The sequence below is a fragment of the Cajanus cajan genome, chromosome 7, assembly GCF_000230855.2.
Source record: "Cajanus cajan strain Asha chromosome 7, NIPB_CcT2T_4, whole genome shotgun sequence".
In the NCBI taxonomy this organism is placed as follows: Eukaryota; Viridiplantae; Streptophyta; class Magnoliopsida; order Fabales; family Fabaceae; genus Cajanus; species Cajanus cajan.
Window position 1 is genome coordinate 52,655,561 of NC_138523.1, and position 22,104 is coordinate 52,677,664.

At 28.4% G+C, this 22,104-nt stretch overlaps 1 protein-coding gene across 1 annotated transcript; it reads left to right on the forward strand.

Annotated features, from left to right (window-relative positions):
- The first annotated feature begins 5,396 nt into the window (after positions 1–5,396).
- Positions 5,397–13,932, forward strand: LOC109812631 (ABC transporter C family member 10). The gene is made up of 11 exons (XM_020376624.3): positions 5,397–7,600; positions 7,819–8,139; positions 8,223–8,309; positions 8,459–9,046; positions 9,131–9,295; positions 9,831–10,125; positions 10,261–10,475; positions 10,587–10,892; positions 12,819–12,882; positions 12,970–13,209; positions 13,648–13,932. The coding sequence occupies exons 1-11, from the start codon at positions 5,558–5,560 to the stop codon at positions 13,758–13,760; spliced, it is 4,437 nt and encodes a 1,478-aa protein (XP_020232213.2). The 5' UTR covers positions 5,397–5,557; the 3' UTR covers positions 13,761–13,932.
- Positions 13,933–22,104: the final 8,172 nt, after the last annotated feature.

The following is a 22,104-nucleotide window of genomic DNA, read 5'->3' on the forward strand; positions in this document are numbered from 1 at the left end:
ATACTAACATCGTTTATCTTCAAGAGATATCAAGTTTGTTTTTTACAATGAAGTTAAGAACGGGGCAGTAGATGCAACGAGATAAATTTGAAGTGTAGTAAACAAGTACAACATGCATCAGTATTTGAATGGACATCTAGCAAATATATATATATGTGGAATACAAATAAGCACAGAAGTTGTAACTTTATTGGACAAAGATCTATTTTGAATCTGGAAGAGGAAAAACAAATGATAAGGTCATAACCCTATAATAGTGTGTAATTATGGTGATCAACACTTATAAACATTATTGCTTTTAAGTATTCACGAATTCTAACATGAAGTAGTAAAAAATATGTTTCATGGATGAATTATTAATTTTAGCCATTTGATATATTAATAAAAAAAATCAACGTACGAGATTGAAGGAAAGCAACTCACATAACTAGTAAAGTAATTTTTTTTTCACAACTCATCCCCGTCAAACCACCACATGTAGTGATGTCACTGAGGCTGCACGCGCAGCGGTCACCATGGTTGCACTCGCAGTGTCACCACTACAATTGCATCTACAACGTCACAATGGCTGCACGATTGTACTAGCAGTGTCACTGTGGTTGCACAAGTAACATTGTCACCATGATTGCACCTGCAACATCACCGTGGTTGCACAAGCAATGGTCGGCCACACATGCAACATTGTTGTGACTCTCAAATATTTTTGTGATTTTTTATAAATATTTTTCCAGTTAAAAACCTCTTATTTCCGGTTATTTTACTGTCTCATCCATAACATACATTTTTTACTATTTCATGTTAGCATCCGTCATAAGTATTACTTACTATAAGTTTCTTAAAAGTAGAGAGAGAAAAAAATAAAATAAAAGCAGAACCTTCACCAAACCAAAGCCTCCATCGTAGCAATAAATTGGGCTAAAAATAAACTAATCCAAATATAAGAGAATCTATTTAAAAAAAAATTAATTGCACCTTTTTTCATTTATGTTTCACAATTTCATGAATTTTGTCATTCAACAAATTAAATATTTTATCATTTAATTTTAAACTTTCGCACATTTTATCTTTCATTAATTGGTCATTTGTCTTTATTAGTTAATAAGTTAATCATTCATATATATTAATTATCAACATATTATATTAGTTAAACGTTTAATTAATGAAATAACAGAATGTTTGAAAATTTAAAAATTGTGACAAAATTTATGAAATCAAATAGCATTAAGTAAATATATATGAGATATGTTACAAATCTACCCAAGTTAGAGCAATTCCTTAGCTGAGGAGAGCTTCTTCCAGCAAAGCCACAGTGTCTTTACTTGCCAATGAACTTAATAATTTAGAGAACGCAATAATGGCACGGATCCTGAATCTTGTCAGCACTCTACAAGCTAATTGCCAATGTATAACAAACAAAACTAACAGAAATGACTTCACAGTAAGAAACGGATGGAACAACTAATACTTGCAACTTTTTTCTCCTATATATGACATATACATGTTCTTGTGTTTTCGGGTTTTGCATGCATGTGTAGTGTAAGTTAGGTCCAGTTCTCACGTGCATCTGAGTTATTGGAGTCATTATGCTTCAATAAAAATACAATTTCAAACCAATCCACTCGTCGATCTATTTTAATTAACCATATAATTAAAAAGAACCCAATCAAACATGTATTGTAATCATCATGACACTCAAATCGTACGTACATGTGAAAGAATATTTTAACTCTGTTTAATATTATGTTACTAAGCAATACATTCCTTTAGGCTCATCTCTCCTCCCTCTTGATTCTTTATCACCATATTTCCTCTAGTGCGGGAAAATCATGAAAGAAAAAGAATTGGATGGAACATGTTATTCAATAAACTAGGCTTAAAATTTCATAAACTAGAGAGTATTATTCAATAAATTCAGGCCTTAGCAGTCATAGACATGATCACTATCTTGAGAGAGGGTTTATGGACATGAGTAACTAATTCTCATAAATATTTTTTTATATATATATTTCCCTACATTCATATTATTATTGAATTTGTTGCGTGTATAAAAAATATGTGATCATTTTTAGAGAATTTAGGATAACTTTGATATAATATCATTTTAAAATATAAGTTTAGACTTAATTGAACTATATAAAATTAATTTATAAAATGAAGATTACTTTATATTTATACTCTAATTTGATCTTATGTGAGATTTAATTTTTTCAATAAAATAATATAAATATTTTTTTTTTAAAAAAAAGAGCAACAAAATCAATTTATTTAACTTGACTAGATTATTTATGTTTTTCTAATTTTAAAAATCAATTTAATTCATTCCAAATTAAACATATATATTCACATTTACACATGTACATGAACCAGAGTAAAAAAGGCTGATGTTGGTTGCAAATTTGCAATGGTGAAAAGCGGACATTTGAATTTTGAATCACCTGAGAAAATAAAAAATAAAAAATCTCAGCACTCTTAATTAGACGACTTTTGACCTTTATCACACTTGGTCGGAATTGCAAGAGTTAATGCTCCCGTAATATTATGAAAATACCACATTAATATATTTTTACTACAATCTTATTATATAAATTATATCTCACTATTTTAATTATATAAATAAGTTTATTAATTTGGAATTCCTTGAAATTATTTATCTCTTATTTTCTTTTTCTGTAAGTTTGTATTTTACATTTAAAAAATGATAGTTTTATAGACGGAGACAGTTTTGCTCTAACTTTGGTTAATGTTCACCTCCTTCTATACCAACTATTCATTCTCTTCATCTTTATTCTCGTAACAATGGACATTCCATTAACAAACAGAACACACATGATTCTCGTCTTACATGCGTTGTTTTCGGGAAACAACACATTCACATATAGACAAATAAACCATTGAAAAGAAAGAAGTGGAAATATTATTTGCTACTAATATTACTATAGTTTGTTCTTTAAATGCAAAGAATCTTTGTACCACACGCCAACCGGTCATTTCGGACTTGTCTATCTAATTTGGTTGTTCTTTCACACAGAGTTTTGCCCTAATGCATTATTCTTGTGTCCTCAAATGATTCATTTGACTTGGCTTCACTTCACTAGACTTCAATTAATGCTTATGCACTGTGTGCTATGATTCCGGTCCATTATATTATTTCCGTTCATAAACATGCATTTATACATGCTATGTTTGTCTGTGCGAATCTGTTATATACAAGGACCACTTTTTGTTAAAGCTTCTTTTGATTCTTTTCTTTATTCAGGCACACACTACGCTCTGGAATCGTGTGTTCTTCCCTTCCTATCCTTTTTCTTTCTAAAGTGAAAGCTTTTGTGTGCGTCAGCAACTTGCCTTGAACACCGGATCACAACCATTCGGTGTAACAATGATGAAGCCGTTTCTTTTGTGACTTTGCACAATTTTTTACCGTAATAAATTAAATAAAAAATCAAAATAGCACATTGTACATTTTAATTCCTCAACTAGCACCATTCACTATACAAGTTCAGAATTTGGTTTCTAGGAAACCAAATTCTGACCTTCATTTTGTCCTCCCCACCGGCGTGGGCTGTTAGAATTTAGTTTCTGGAGAACCGAATTTCAGCCGGCCAATTTTCTTTTCTTCCATTTTCTGTTTTGCGTTTTTAGTAAATATTAAATTAAATATTTAATAAAACTCAAATTTTAAATGAGTATTAAATAATAAATGATAATTATAATAAAATTTATATTTTAAAAAGTTAATAACTTATAATGTTAATAAATAATAAATTTAATAAGATATATTTATAATAAATTTTAAATTTACTAAATAATATTTATAATAAGTTATATTGAAATTAAAATTGAAATTTAATAAATAGTAATTATAATAATTAATATTTATATTTATTTTAAAAAATATTTTTAATTTTTAAATATTTTGAAATATATAATAATTAAATAATAAGTTATATTTATAATAAAATTCAAATTTAAAAAAGTTAATAAGTTATAATGTTAAGAAATAAAAAATGTAATAAGTTATAATTATAATAAATATTAAATTTAATAAATAATATTTATAATAAGTTTTTCTTAAATAAAAATGAAATCTAATAAATAATACTTATAATAAGTTATATTTATACGTGTGTGTATTTAAAAATATTAATAATATGTACAATTAAAATATGCTTATAATTACTAAATTTAATAAATTAGTATGTATTAAAATTAAAAATAGTAATTATATTTAGAATGAAAATTAAATTCATTAAACTTAAAACTGATTACAAGAATAAAGATTATTGGTGGCGAGAACTAAATGCATGATCAATATTTTGACATGTCTTCCTAGTGTGACCAGGGGTGTGACAATAAGAATAATTTTTGACACGATTATATTGTTCTCTAATGTCCATCTCTGTTTTAATCCTGCTAGACTCGGGTCGACCCTTGAAAGTTCTTTTGAATTCAGGATTTGGCCACAAAATTGGTCTAGTGTAATATTATTTATTAAATATTTATTAAATGTAATATTTGTTATCAATATAACTAATTAAATTTATTATTTATTAACATTATAACTTATTAACTTTTTCTTATTTGAATTTTATTATAAATATAATTTATTATTTAATAATTACATATTTTTCAAATTGTTTTCAAATTTAAAATATTTTTAAATTTTAAAAAATTATAAATATAACTTATTATAATTATTATTTATTAAATTCCAATTTTATTTTCAAAATAACTTACTATAAATATTATTTATTACAATTAAAATTTATTCTGAATATAACTTATTAAATTTATTATTTATTAACATTATAAGTTATTAAATTTTTTAAATTTAATTTTTATTATAATTATTATTTATTATTTATTATTTATTCATAATTTATTATTTACTAAAAACGCAAAACAGAAAATGGAAAAAAAAAAAAAAAAATTGGCTGCCCAGAATTCGGTTAATGAAGGTCAGAATTCGGTTTCCGGGAAATCGAATTTTGACCTTGTACAGTGAATGGTGCTAGTTAGGGAATTAAATTGTGCAGGGTGCTATTTTGGTATTTTTTTTATAAAAATTATTACAGTAAAAAATTCGACTTTGCATGCATTATAAAAAAAAACTATTTCACAAGGTACTTCACATAAACACGGTGTTCAGTGTCCTTATGAACACTTGTTGTTCTCTGAGTTTGAGGTTTGCATGAGATGATCATGATCATAACTGCATAAACAAATGTGACTTTCCAAATTAATTATGTAAGTCTGTTCGGACCACATTAGATTATTTTGTATTCAAAATAGTTTATAATAGAAAAAGAGGGGTTATTCAATTAAGCAAGTCCAAAACATGGTAGGAGTAAACTCCTTTATAGGCTTACATTTTCCTTTATTGTCAAAGCCAACATTTTCTTTCACTATTAAAACCGGCTTCGTGATGTTTCAAGTGTGTTTCTTTTACTAAAGCTTCAAATTTTCTCACCAAGGACTAACTATTTTTTTTGTTGTTGACCTTTGATGTTTCATAACACAGAGTGAGGCTTTGGGCTGCAATTAAAAGACAAAGAAAATGAAGGGGTTTTGGAGCATATCTTGTGGTGAATTTGGCTGTTCAGAGACAGGAGGGAATCCTTGCACTTATGATTTTAAGTTTTTGAAAGATCCTTCCACATGTGTCAACCATTTGCTGTTCATTTGCATTGATGTGTTGCTGCTGCTCATGATCTTATTTACAATCCTCCAGAGGTCATCACAGAAACCATCTCAGGGTCAAATCCGGCTGCGAAGTTATTCAAATTTGCAGTTAGTGTCAGCCATGGCCAATGGCTCTCTGGGGCTGATACATTTGTGCTTAAGCATTTGGTTTTTAGAGGAAAATCTGAGAAGAACTCAAACTGCTTTGCCTCTTGATTGGTGGATGTTAGAATTCATTCAGGGACTGACATGGTTGCTGGTGGGTTTTATAGTATGTCTTCAGCTGAAACAACTTCCAAGAGCATGGTTACTCATGTTTTCTGTTGTGATGTTCTTGGTTTCTGGTATTCTCTGTGCTTTATCCCTGTTTTATGCAATTAGTAGCAGAAAACTATCCCTGAAAGTAGCTTTAGATGTTTTATCTTTCCCGGGGGTAATTTTATTGCTATTATGCATTTACAAGGAATCTAAGTATAGAGACAATGGGAAAGAAAATAATGAAAGTCTATACACCCCTTTAAAAGAAGAATCTAATAAAGTTGATTCTATTGGTTATGTCACACTATTTGCAAAAGCTGGGGTCTTCAGTAGGATGTCATTTTGGTGGCTGAATCCATTGATGAAAAGGGGTAAAGAGAAAACACTTCAGGATGAGGATATACCAAAGTTGGGGGAGGCAGATCAAGCAGAAAGTTGTTATTTTCTGTTTCTAGACCAATTGAACAGACAGAAACAGAAAGAGCCATCATCACAGCCATCAGTTTTTATGACAATAGTTATGTGCCACTGGAAAGAGATCTTGATATCAGGATTCTTTGCTTTGCTAAAGGTAATCACTCTCTCTTCTGGCCCTTTGCTTCTGAATTCCTTTATATTGGTTGCTGAAGGTCATGAGAGTTTTAAATATGAAGGCTATGTGTTGGCCATATCACTGGTCTTCACAAAGATCATAGAGTCCTTATCACAGAGGCAGTGGTACTTCCGCACCAGGCTCATTGGACTTAAAGTTAGATCACTGCTCATTGCAGCAATTTATAAAAAGCAACTGAGGTTATCCAATGCTGCAAGACTGATGCACTCTGGTGGTGAGATAATGAACTATGTGAATGTGGATGCTAATAGAATTGGAGAGTTTCCCTATTGGTTTCACCAGACGTGGACAACAAGCGTCCAGCTATGCATTGCATTAGTAGTGCTTTTCCGTGCTGTTGGATTAGCAACATTTGCCTCATTGGCGGTGATAGTTCTAACTGTGATTTGCAATACTCCACTTGCTAAATTGCAGCATAAGTTTCAGAGAAAACTTATGGTGGCACAAGATGAGAGGTTGAAGGCCACTTCTGAGGCTCTAGTGAGCATGAAGGTTTTGAAGTTATATGCATGGGAAACCAATTTTAGAAATGCCATTGAAAGGTTGAGGGGTGTGGAACTCAAAAGGTTGTCTGTGGTGCAATTAAGAAGGTCGTATAGCAACTTTCTCTTCTGGGCCTCGCCTGTTTTGGTCTCTGCCGCTTCCTTTGGGGCATGTTACTTGCTTAATGTTCCTTTGCATGCAAACAATGTTTTCACTTTTGTAGCAACTTTACGCCTTGTTCAAGATCCTATTAGAACCATCCCTGATGTCATTGGAGTGGTCATTCAAGCAAAAGTTGCATTCGCAAGGATTGTCAAATTTCTTGAGGCGCCTGAACTGCAAAGTGAAAATGCCAATAAGTGTTTCAGTGACAATATGAGGGGCTCAATTTCGATCAATTCTGCTGACTTTTCATGGGAAGATAACATGTCAAAACCAACACTGAGAAACATAAAAATGGAGGTTACACCAGGGCAAAAGGTGGCTATCTGTGGAGAAGTTGGCTCAGGCAAATCAACTCTCTTAGCAGCAATTCTCAGAGAAGTTCCGATTACTCGTGGAACTGTAAGTTTTAATCTCCTGTATGCTTATATATAGAAAACAGTTCAAAAAATTGTGATAGCTTAAGTGGCTTTTAGTACTTGGATAACAGTGCCACTTTTTTGCCAGCATCATTTAGTACCTAAACTAAACTAAAAAGGTGCTTTTTATCCTATCCTTATTTTAAGTATTTATGTTATTATTGTATAGTTAAATATCTGATTATCTTTTCTGAATTACAGATTGAAGTTCATGGGAAGTTTGCCTATGTTTCTCAAACAGCATGGATACAGACAGGTACAATACGTGAGAACATATTGTTTGGATCAGATATGGATGCTGAAAAATATCAAGAAACGCTTCATAGGTGTTCACTAGAGAAGGACCTTGAGTTGTTTCCACATGGTGATCTCACTGAAATAGGGGAGAGAGGGGTCAACCTCAGTGGAGGTCAAAAGCAGCGAATTCAACTTGCTCGCGCTCTTTATCAGAATGCTGATATATATCTCTTGGATGATCCATGCAGTGCTGTTGATGCACACACTGCCGCAAATTTGTTTAAAGTAATGAGAGAAAAAAATTCTTTTCTTCAGATACTACATTTATGTTTGCTTTTTTACTTATAGATGGCTTTGGAATGTCACAGGATTACATCATGGAAGGACTTGTAGGGAAGACAGTCTTACTGGTGACTCATCAAGTTGATTTTCTTCCAGCCTTTGATTCTGTATTGGTAATTTCCTTAATCTTAAGGCATTTGTTATGTCATTTATCTTTCTTTTTCTTCTAAATAATAACTGCGGATTAGTGATTCCAAAGTTTTCTTTCTATCTTTTGTTTGTTCAAAGTTATGAATAGACATGACAAAATCTTTACTTACAGTTGATGTCTAACGGGGAAATCATACAAGCTGCATCTTATCATCATCTGTTGAGCTCAAGCCAAGAATTTCAAGACCTTGTCAATGCTCACAAGGAAACTGCTGGTTCAGACAGACTTTTGGATGTCACTTCTTCCAAGAGACATTCAAATACTGCTACAGAGATTCGTAAAATATACATGGAGAACCAGTTTGAACCATCACAAGGCAATCAATTAATTAAGAAGGAAGAGAGAGAGAAAGGAAACCAAGGGTTCAAGCCTCACTTACAGTATCTGAATCAGGATAAAGGATATATATACTTCTCTGTGGCTTCTCTTTCTCACCTTATATTTGTGATTGGCCAGATATTTCAGAACTTATGGATGGCTTCTAATGTTGACAATCCTTATGTCAGCTCACTGCAATTGATTGCTGTGTACTTGTTGATTGGGTTTATTTCTGCATGTTTCTTATTCATCAGAAGTCTTGTTGTAGTTGCTATGAGTATTCGATCATCAAAATCATTATTTTTACAGCTAATAAGCTCACTTTTTCGTGCACCTATGTCATTTTATGACTCCACACCTTTGGGAAGGATACTTAGTAGGGTAAGCATATCAAATAGATTTTTTTTCCCTTGCTGAGAAATGCAATGAAAATATTAATATTTTGAATCTTATATCCTTGTTCAGGTCTCCTCAGATCTAAGCATCGTGGATCTTGATGTCCCATTTGGCCTTATTTTTGCTGTAGGAGCTACTACAACTTGTTATACAAATCTTGCAGTTATAGCAGCCATTACTTGGCAAGTCTTGTTTATCTCTTTACCAATGCTTTACATAGCATTTCGCTTGCAGGTATTCAACAGATTCTTCTTTGATTTATTTTTGCTGTAAGGACTTCATGTCTTCTATCTGTAATTAACATTGGCAAAAGCCACAAAACCATTATATTTAACCATGCAATGCTTATGTTTGACAGCAGATGAATACATCTTATTGATAACCTTTTTACTTTATGATGTTTATATAATTAGGAAAGTGTGAAGGCTATAATAATAACTACAAAGTGTATGATGTAGTCAAGATTCCATACTAAAGAATTAAGAAAACGTTAGTACAGGAAATGGATGGTAAGGGTGAGAAATGGATACACATTGCACAAAGTTTTGTTAACTAGAAAACAATAAAAAAGAATATGGTTTCTGAAAGTTGGATCACTGAGAATAAAAATAGTTTCCTAAAATATTAGAAGCGGTAGAAAGCATCATACATATTTTAGCCCTTCTATGAGCGAAAATTCTATAACATGAAAGCTCTTTTTTTTAACTTTATACATAATATAAAATATTCTTTGTTGGAAATAGAACCTAAAAAGAATTTTATTTTGAAGAGATATTACTATGCCACTGCAAAAGAATTGATGCGGTTGAATGGCACAACAAAGTCCTTTGTAGCCAATCATCTTGCTGAATCTATTGCTGGAGCTGTGACAATAAGGGCTTTTGAGGAGGAGGATCGTTTTTTCGCAAAGAACCTTGACCTAATTGATGTCAATGCCAGTCCTTACTTCCATACCTATGCAGCAAATGAGTGGTTGATGCTGAGGTTAGAAACAATCAGCGCAGTGGTTTTTGCATCTGCAGCACTTTGCATGGTGGTACTTCCACCTGGGACTTTCACCTCTGGTGAGTCTTCAGTTTTTACTATCTTTGAAATTAATGTCACTTTATGTTTCTTCTAATAACTTATTTATTTTGTCAAACTATAACATTTTCTCTCTTATGCAAGTGTTTTGATCTCAACATGTGATGTTATTCCAGGATTTATTGGCATGGCTCTCTCTTATGGCCTTTCATTAAACTCTGCCCTGGTATTTGCAATTCAAAACCAATGCACTCTAGCAAATCAAATAATTTCAGTAGAGAGGCTAAATCAATATATGCATATACCAAGTGAGGCCCCAGAAGTAGTGGAGGGAAATCGTCCTCCTGAGAATTGGCCTGCTGAGGGAAAAGTAGAATTACATGATTTGAAGGTAAAAATAAAAAAGAACTAACTACAAGTTATTTTAAAACTTTGGTGGCATGAAGTTATGAAAAATTAGAGTTGAACTGGAGTGCATGACTTGTTTGTTGATGCCAAACAGATAAGGTACCGGCCTGATACCCCACTTGTGCTACGTGGGATCACATGCACATTTGAAGGAGGGCACAAGATTGGTGTTGTTGGTAGAACAGGTAGTGGAAAGTCCACTCTTACAGGTGCCTTATTCCGTCTAGTGGAGCCAGCAGGTGGAAAAATAATAGTTGATGGCATAGACATTTGTTCTATTGGACTTCATGACTTGAGGTCACGCTTTGGTATCATACCTCAGGATCCTACTCTTTTTAACGGAACAGTTAGATACAATATGGACCCCTTAGCTCAACACTCTGATCAAGAGATATGGGAGGTAACCTTAACAACTAGCATTATCTTGTTTTTCAACATAAGTATTAGGGTCTTATTAGATAAATTTCTGGCTAAAATAATATTTTAGTGTCTTATAATAATTGTTTGTTTCAATTTAGTCTTATTTTTATTTTTTGTCTCAATTTGGTCCCTAATAAATTAATTAGTTGTAATGTTGGGCTTTCGTCGAAATTATTTAAACGGAGTTAACTGTTGACCACGTGGATACCACGTAGATACATAGGTGGATGTCATGCCAAATTTTTTGTAAACACCTGGAACTAGAACGGCCCGTTCTGGTTTCAGAACGGGCCATTCTGGTTCCAGGTGTTTGCAAAAAATTTGGCATGGCATCCACCTATGCATCTAAGTGACATGGTATTTTTCTTTTAAGTCATTAACGATGTACCCCAACAACAACAACCTGTTCTTGAAGAGATAGAACCTGAAGTAAAGGAAGAAGATACACATGACTAACATTTCACCACACAACCACATGCAGGGACGGATCTAAGTTAATCATTGTGGGGCACTTGCCCCCACTAAAATATTTTTCATTTTTTTTATATATAAAATATTAATAATTTTACAAAATATATATTATTAATTATATTTTAATTATGTTGTTATATCTAATATAATAAATACATTAATATTTTTTTTATATTTTATTTTATTGTTTAGTTGTTTTTTATTTTGTGATAAAATTATCTTCATTTTTAATGAAGAAAAAATTTACTTACTTCAAGAGTAAGTCTTGATAGATTTATTCTACTTAATAATTAATGTTCTATATCAAATTTATAAAAATTTAATTGTTAAATTAAAAAGCTTTTCATGTATAGATCAAATTTATAAAAAAAATTAAAAATCATGATACTTCGTTAAATTAATTCAAATTAACATATAAAATATTTTTGTTTTAAATGAGTGTAAAAATTTAGAGGACACTAAAAGAAAACAAATTAATAATTTTATTATGTTTATTCTATTAATTTTTATCATTTTATTCCTCTAATTTTAAATAAGTTGTAAAAAATTATAAAGTGACGCTTAAATATTTCTTCAGATAGAAAGAGAAAAAGCAAAAAGTTATTACTCTATGTATAAGACAATTGTATGTTATAAAAATAAGTAATTTTAAAATTTTTACCATAAAAAATATTTTTCAAAATTATTATATATTTTAATAAAATTAATATAGAATATTTTATTGTTCTCACGACATTCTGGAACGGGCCGTTCTGATGTACTGGTGGTGTGTTAATTTTGCATCTGGAACGACCAGTTTCAGATGCAAAATTAACATACCAAAAGTGCACCCAGAACGGCCCGTTCTGGTTTCAGAACGGGCCGTTCTGGTTCTAGGTGTTTTTCAAGAAATTTGACATTCACGTGGCATCCACCTATGCATCTACGTAGCATCCACGTGACCAACAGTTAACTCCGTTTAAATAATTTGGACGGAAGTCCGACATTGAAACCAATTAATTTATTAGGGACCAAATTGAGAGTAAAAATAAAAGTGAAACTACATTGAAACAAACAATTATTATAAGGGACCAAAATAAATTTTTAGCCTAAATTTCTCCAAAGATACTTTAGGAGAAAAAAAAATAAAAAAGAAAATCTAAACAATTTTTTTCATAAGTTTAAATTAATTCATGCATAAGCTAAAAATAAGATTTTGAAAAAGTTAGCAGGAAAGAGCTTCTATAAATTAATTCATAACTTATGCATAAGTTAATTTTAACTTATGAAAAAATTTATTTCATTTTTTTTTTATTTTTGTCAATAAAAATATTTTTTTTTTGGAGAAGTTTACCCCAACAAACCTTTAGTTAATAACAAGAGGAAGTCTTTCTGGTGGCTTATCTTTTCTTTGCACGGCTGAAGTGGACTGATTGTTGTTTGCTTTCATGTGAAGGTTCTTGGGAAATGTCAGTTGAGAGAGGTTGTTGAAGAGAAGGAAGAGGGATTGGACTCCTCAGGTACACCTTTAAGCTTTGTTGAAACAACTTTGCAGGAATCATGTCATGTTTGATTAATTAATGGCTCATGACGAAACTGTTATCCAGTTGTTGAAGCTGGGGCAAATTGGAGCATGGGACAAAGACAGCTATTCTGTTTGGGGCGTGCCCTTTTGAGGAGAAGTCGGATACTGGTGCTTGATGAAGCAACTGCATCAATTGATAATGCAACTGATTTGATTCTTCAGAAAACAATTAGGACAGAGTTTGCAGACTGTACTGTAATCACTGTGGCACACAGAATACCAACCGTGATGGATTGCACTAAAGTTGTTTCCATCAGTGAAGGCAAGTTGCATCTTATCTACCCCTTATCCAATTGCACACATGTTTTTTTTCATATTGATCCATATATCTTGCAAGATAACTAGGTTGCAATTGAGATAGTTTTCCTACACTGCATGAGAATTATGATATACCATTTGGTTTGACAAGTAGAAAATAGATGCTTATTTATGTTTGAGCAAAGAAAATAAAATATAAGATTGTTGATTCGCAGAAAATTGTAAATCCATAAAACACGGAACCAGGTTAGATACAAATTAGAAGTGTTTTTTAGAACTTCTCACAAAAAAAAAACTATTTATTTTGAGTAAAAAAACTCTAAAAGTTTTAAAAACTTGTATTAGTGCAATTGGTTTCACATTTGAACTTCTATAGTATAAAGATGAGAATAAAACAATTGATCTTGTTCAAAGAAAAAGAAAATTGTGTGAATGTTTTCAGGAGAATTGGTAGAGTATGACGAACCAATGAACTTGATGGAGAGAGAAGGATCACTGTTTGGTCAACTTGTCAAGGAATACTGGTCTCATTTGCAGTCTGCAGAATCACACTAAAGCTATTGTCCATTTCCATTGTATAATTAAAAGGGGGAATCCTGTTCTGCTCCCCATCTTTTCTCTTGGCATCCCTTCTGTGTTTTTGTAATTTATTTTCCTAAAAATATTTCATTACAAAAACCAATTTTCAAAGTGTACTTTTGGTAGTAAGAGATGTTCTAAATTTTAATTTTCAGAATGTACTTAGTTTTTAATTTTATAATAGTAAATGTTCCACACTTTAGGTTAAAAAATTTATTGAACATATTCTGGAAACTAAAATTGAGAAACATTATAATTTAATACTTACAGGAATTTAGTTTCCGGAAGGCGAAGAATTAAGTATCGAACTAATCTGAGGTGAAAATGCAAAACCCACCTTCCGATTATCCTATCAGCGTTTCTTCCGAAAAACTTTGGTGAACCTGTATGGTCATTGACACCTCTGCAACCACCAATTATGATGTTTCAAATCCAAAAAATAATAAAAAAGCAAGGGTGCCATTAGAAAACTCTCAAATGAAAGTTGGATCATAGTATATACACCTTTTTTTTTTTTTTTTTTTTTGTACATCTCCTTTTTTAAAAAAATAATTAAAATTTTAAAATATTTTTAATTTTTATTATTTTAATTTTTTTAATTTTACATTCCTAGCATTTAATCTAACATTTTTTTTACATATCTTTTTTTCCTTATTTTCACATGCATTCCTTTAATTTTTCTTTACTCCCACTTATTTTGGAAAGTAATTTTAATTTTTTTAGTTTTACATTATTCTTTTTTCCTTCATCTCTCAGGTTTCTCACTGACTTCACTATCCGCATAGTATTCTATAATAGTGAAAATATCTTTTTCATAACACTAAACTTAATGTTAAGATTTTTGGAGGGGTGAAAGAAAAGGAAGTGTTGGAAAAAAAAATGTGTGTCTAGTTTAATAGAAACTGTCATGAAGCTACACGTACTTACAATGTTGTCGCCTACCAGTTCTATGATTTAGGTGCATGCGAAAAAGTGAAAAAGGTAAGAAAATAAGAGAATAATATAAAATCGAGAGAACTAAAACTACCCACTGAAATAGGTGATGAATTAGAGGAAGACAAGATGATGCATGTGAAAACCTGGAAAAAAGAAGGAAGAAAGTGTGTGAAAAAGAAAAAATAGTAAATTGAAAGTTAGAGATGTAAAATTAAAAATTTAAAGAATAAAAAAATTATAGATATTTTTAAAAAAATTAAAAAAAAAAAAAAGGAGGTGTACTTATTAAAAAAAAAAAAAAAAGGAGGTACATATATCATTAGCCATGAAAGTTTTGGATGCAGGAAAAGAAAGAGTATAGGTTCATGATATATACACCTCCTTTTTTCTATAAGGACACCTCTTTTTAAAAAAAAATAAAATTTTAAAATATTTTTAATTTTTAATTTTTAATTTTTTAACTTTACATCCACAACATTTAATTTAGTATTTTTTTTTCACACATCTTTCCTCCTTTTTTCAATTTTATATGCACCCCCTTACCATTTCTTCATCCACCTATTTTGGTAGTATGTGAAAACTAAAAGAAAAAAAAAGTGTGTGAAAAAGAAGAAGAAAGTAGCAAATTGAAAGTTGGAGTGTAAAATTAGAAAATTTAGAAAGAAAAAAACTACAATATTTTATAATTTTTTAAAAAATAAAGGAGATGTACTTATTAAAAAAAAAAAAATAGGTGTATATATCATGAGTCTTTTGGAATTAGAAATTTTTTATTCCAGAAACAACTTTTTTAAAGTGAGTTTCTTACATAATTTTAGAAACTTTTTTTTGGAATATTAACGGTGTGTGTATTTGTTATAATAATTTCGGAAAGAACTTTCCGCAATAGTAATTTTAGTGTTATGGAAAGTACTTTCCAGAATTATTCCGACGGAAAGTTTCCGGAATAGTAATTTTAGTATTATGGAAAGTACTTTTCGGAATTATTCCGCCTGAAAGTTCTTTCCAGAATAGTAATTTTAGTATTCCGGAAAGTACTTTTCATAATATGTACAACACACCTCCTCCGAAAAATATTTTTCAAAATAATTTTTTTTTGTTTCAAATAATATTAAGGATAATTTAGGAATTTAATATTTTTTTTAATAAAGGAGGTGTACTTATTTAAAAAAAAAAAAAAAAAAAAAAGGTACATATATCGTTAGCCATGAAAGTTTTGGATGCAGGAAAAGAAAGAGTATAAGATAATAAAAGGCCCAAGCCCAAGGTGTGTGCAAAAAAGAGTTTGGGCCTTTACACTGGAGGAGCTTCAGTAGCAAGCCAGGGAACTGCTATATGCCTATATCTAATGCCATTCATCACTCTGACTCCAGTTTTTAAGTGAGAAAACTGTCTTAAATTATTAAGATTAATTCTCATCAATTATATCTAAAAACTAAAATGAGTTCAATAATTATAGTATAAAAAAATATCGACTGAACTTATACTATTTATCTATAATATATAATATATTATTTTTTACTTTAGTGCAACTAGTACTAAAAATAATAATTCTCGAAATATTATATATGAAATATATTTTACATTAAAAATCAAAATAACATTCTTAATAATTAAAGACATCTTTCTCGCTTAAGAATGAACACAAACTTATAAGAAATGTCAAGGATATTTTGATAATTTTATTAAAAAAAAGGCAATTACAAACAATTTATTCAAAAATATTTTAAATATTATAATTAATATTTTAAAGTGTAAAATAATTTTTCTCGGATTTTACAATTGTATTTCAACTAATATAGGATTTTTGGTTAGTTTGGTAGGAGCATTTGATAATATTTTTTACTCTAATCCAAAAATATGTTTGAAAATAATATTCGGGTAGTACTAGATAACTGAAGTCAATGACGTGTGTCAAGATTATGAAACTCACTTTAGAATGTGAAATACAAATTTATGAATAATTAGAAAAATATTGATAGAAATCAAAATGTTATAAAACCAAAAGTAAAAAAAAAAAAGAGAAAAAAAAATATGACGGATTCTGATATGCAAATTGTTCACTGAGAAGTCATGTTTTTCTGACATGAAATGAAACGGACATAATTTGCTTTCTGGCTAACACAATAATATTTACTAACTTATTTCTTCAATTTTTTATTTTAAACAAAATTAATTTTATACATATTAAAAATTATTTATTTATATTAAATTTTACTAATATCATGTTATTTTTCTTAAATTTTCTTTGTTATAAATATTATTAAAAATGTAATATAATTGAAAGGTCATACATAAAAACAATAATATTTTAGAAAAAGTATTATTAAATAAGGTAAAAATAATTAAAATTTACTTATATTTAAAATTTAAAAAATATTTTTTTATTAATTATAATAGAGAATAAAGAAAGTATTTAAATATAATTTATATGTTTTGTTTTAAAAAAAGTATCGAAAATAAATAGTATTTTTTTTATAGAGAAGTTATAAAAAAAATTATACTAGATTTAATAAGTTATAAATTTTGAGGGTCAACGCAGTTAATATTTGGTATGAATTTTCACCTTTTTTGGTGAGTTTAAATCTCCTTCATCACTTTTATTGTTTAGTGGGCAATCAACCCTCTTTAACAAATTTTTTTTATTATTTAAGAGTTAACCAATAAAATTACTCATAGTTTAAGCATATGTAGTAAATTTTTATTCTAATATGTCATTGCCACTCTGCCTAATATTAGTAATAAGAGCATATTTTCATTTGACTAATCTCAAACAATTTTCTCTAGAAAAATTCATATTTTAAAGGAGTTTTCACAGAGTGAAAATCCTCTTTTTCTAAAAACAACAAAAATAGGTGCTAAATTTGACTAGTTATAATACTAATTCCTGTTCGACTCAAGTAAATTTTCTTTTTACAGATGATAAATGTACTTTAAAATCGAAAACTCTTATACTAATTTAACATCATTAGGGCATTTTATTAATTTAAATATCCCACACATGAAAGTTAAGAATGAGGAAAAGCAGCTCAGAATTTTCTATTCATTTAATTATTAATTGATGCAATGAGAGCTAGCTATAATATGTCATGCCTCGTACCTTTTGTAGGCAAAATTTAACAATAAAATATTAACAACTTAATAACTAAAAATGTGGTTTTTTGGATTATATTTGGTCATGATACATCTTGCATTTCAATCCCGTGTCTTTCTTTACCACTAAAACTGTGTGGCCATAATTCATCCATTTTTCTAAACAGCTCATGTGCGTAGACCAACAATTGTTTTTTATCAGTACATTAAGTTAGAAACATTGATAGGGACAATCAATTCATTTTACGGTTGATCTTTTTATTTTATTTTTTAGCTTTCAGTTTAATTTAGCTTCCAACATCTATAATGAGCTCACACTTTGAGAAGTTAAAATACAACTACATATAGTGATAAGATGAAAATTTACAACTTAATTTCAAGAATATTAATTCATCTAATTTATGTTATTTTAAAATAAATTTGACGTGTTATCATGTTAACGAAAAAATTTATATGTTATTTTATAATTTTTTTCTTTACTTTATTATATTTTTATCTACGGAAATTAAAAATTATAAAATTTAAAAGTTTCAATCCACAATATCACTCGGTCCTTTCTCTTTTTATATGTTTCTCAATCTTACTTATTATACTCTTTTCTTATCTATAGAACTTAAAAGTCTCAAAATCTAAAAGCTTTCGACACCACAAAGGTATGCTTGGCATGATATCATAATTTTACATATGCAAAACCAATTTCAACTCAACTTGAAATGTAGTAATGATCCAACACATGCGACACTACAAACCAACTAAGTATATCACAATCAACTCAAAAAAGTTGTCAAATTCAACATGCAACAAAGATCTTATAAAGAATTAATAACTTTCATCAACAATCCAAAACTCAACCTCCCACATGCTTCACACTTCAAATTCATCAAAACGGCCACACATCAGTGAGATTTCACACTACATACAACTTAGAATTGGTTCACCAACTAAGAATTCATCTAAAATACAACAAATTTCAACTTCTCTTATCTTGGGGTGACACAAAGCCGAGGTATAAGAAGCAAAATAAACTATAGTTGATCTTCAATGCAACTATGACAATGGATCTACAACTCAATTCAAGACTTCTAAACACCTAAAATCACCAATAAGACAACATAATGAGGACTAGAGAAGGGAAAAGAGAAGATTAAGTGAAAAATGAGCTTAAGGACTAGAGATATTCTCTATAAAATCCTTTATCTAGAAAGCCGAGGAAAAAAGTTTAGAAGGTTTTGTTCAAAACAGATTTATTTGATTATGTTTTTATTAGAGATTATTGTTGCACTTAGTTATTCTGTGATATATAACCTCTTCCAAAATTTGAAACTACTTAACTAATTATTTAGCATGAACTCAATTATTTCAATTAAAATATTTTTTATTTATAATTATTATATATGCAAGATAAAGAGTGTCTTATTAGTCTACCAAAATTAAAATACATTATTACACTAGATATTAAAATAAAAAAAATCAAATAAGTTAATATTAATTACTTTTATTATTTTAACCTATAAGCATGTGGTAATGTTAATATCTAAGTTACATATTTTTATTTATTTCTGAATTAATGTTATTGTCGATTTGTATTTTCAATAATACCTAGCACATTTTTAAGTTTCAAGATTAATACAATTGTGTCTTTCAATTTGAGGAATAAAGTAATCATTTATTCTTAATATCTATTATTTATTTATTTTCAGCATATTATATATCACGTATATTAAATTTATATTTTATTTTTGTAGATGTCGTTTAATAATGGAGCTAGTGTCTGTCAATAATTTTCCAAACTTTTATCTACATTTTATTCAGATACAAGATTTTGATTAAATAAATTTTTTTAGTTCTTATTAGGTAAATAAGGTTATTTTATGTAAAAAAATAATAATAATAAGAACTAAAAAAATTTATTGTAATTTAAAAAAAAAACTTGTACATTTTACAAAATTAAAAACATTTTTAAGCTTAAATTTTTTAATTTAAAATTAGTGGTAAAATCAGCTACAACTGTTGGTAGAGCCGTAGCACACTAGGACAACATAGGGGTACATTTAAAGAAGAAAAGAACACGTGTCAATAACCGACAAACCTACTGCTTACATTGAGTGATGTGACATGACATGTCATCGACCTTGGAAAATTGACATTTTTTTATTTGGAGGGAAATTGACATATAAAGATTGTCCCAGCCAAGCATTTTTAACTTTTCCTAAAATCATGGACACATTATACTTGACTCGAGTTTAAAAAAACACATTAAACAATCTTTAGACTATAATCATAACACTATTTTTTTTATTACTAATTATTGATTACACATTACAAGTACTTTTTTTTATATAGATTAATAAAAATGGAGATGAATATACATATACCTATCATTTACTTTTTGTAAAATTTACTTGATAATTATGTAATTCTTACTCTATTTTAAATTTATTTCAAATGAAATTTAATTAATATAATTTTATAATTTTTATTCTATGTTAAAATTTTAGTTTTTTTAATATTTTATTAATTTTTGAACAACACAGGATGAATACAAGCATAACTAATATCCAACAGAGACAAAAATAAAAACATAAGTCTCATACTTGTCGAATATAAAAACGAAAATAAATATAAAATACAAAAACGAGAATGATAATAATAAAACTCATACTTGCTCCATTGCGACCCCTATTCACACAATCAAAATGCCAAAGACCCAATTGTTTTTTATGAGGATCTCTTGCATCTTTAAACAATGTTTGGTTGATGAAAGATGGGAGTAGGAGAAATAACTTTTTTTATTTGATACATTTTTAGGAAAAAAAATAGAATTTTTTTCCTAATATTCTCTTTTGAGATCAATAGTTCTTGAGAGAAAAAGATATTTTGAAATATTTTTAATATAATATTTAAAATATTTTATTTGTATTTTTAAATTAAAAATAAATCACTTTGAGAGAAGATATTTTTTATTTGTATTTTTTTACTTAGCTATGAAATAAATTATATTAAGATGAAAATATTCATTTTATATATATGTTCACAATATTTGAGAAAATTAGTTACTATATTATATACAATTTAATGGTTACATTTTTTAATTAAGGTTATAAAATTAAAAAAAATTAAAATTTCTTTCATTTTCTTGTGAATTAAACAAGAGTAATACTACTTTAATAAAAAAAAAAAGTTAAGTTTAAGATTTAGGATTTAAGATTTTAATTTTTAGTTATTAGTTGTTAGTTTTAAGATGTGTGTAGAAATTCCTCTCTTCTCTCCCTTTTTTTTTTTTTTTATCTTACCAAACAAATTTTTTAATCTTTTTTCATTTACCACCGATGTACATTGAACATTTGCTTTTAGTTGACTGGTTGGAAATCAACTTCTAATGAGGGTGGTTTAGGTTATTTTTTTTCTTTTCCTTTCTCTCATGTGTACCAAAAAGAAATTAATTCTTTGTCTTTGTGTATTTTTCTTTAATAATACATATAATATTCATAAATTGATATGAAAAGTAATATGTCTAATAAATATATATTATATTTGATAAATTTAATAAATATATTATTTAATAAATATAATATTTTATAGTATTGAAAATTTCAATTATATAAAACAATCAGTTAAGTAATACTATATAAGAAAGAAAGGAATCACTTTATTTATTTTTATAAAAATTGTATTACAGTTAATAAATAATAATATATAAAGAACATATTTCTTATTCATATATATATATATATATTTAATTAAGTGCTTATATAATTTTTTTTATTTCTTTTTGTATTTTAGTTTAATAATATATATTGAATGCACATAATTTGACACTAAAAGCAATATATTAATAAATATAATGTTCACAGTATTATCAAAGTTAATTATATATAATTTTTACTAAATAAATTAATTAGTAGTATATAATGAAGAATCACTTTATTTTTAGTTTTGTAAATACCATATTATATTCAATAAATATAATAAACAATATTCTGCACCAAAATATGTTTTTCATGATATTTATAAATAATATATTAATAAAATTAAATATTATATTAATTTTTTTATATATACTCATATATATATATATTAATATTATATTTATATATTATCATATTATTAATTAAAACAAAATTAAAAAAAATTAAAGAAAATGATAAATTTTATTATTTTTTAATTAATAAAAAATTTAATTTGACACTCCAAGTTCCCACTGGACGCACGGAAAGGGAGTGATAAAAGATAAAAAAAGGCATGCTAGGCATAACACTTTTTATTATCATCGACTGAAATAGATTGAAAA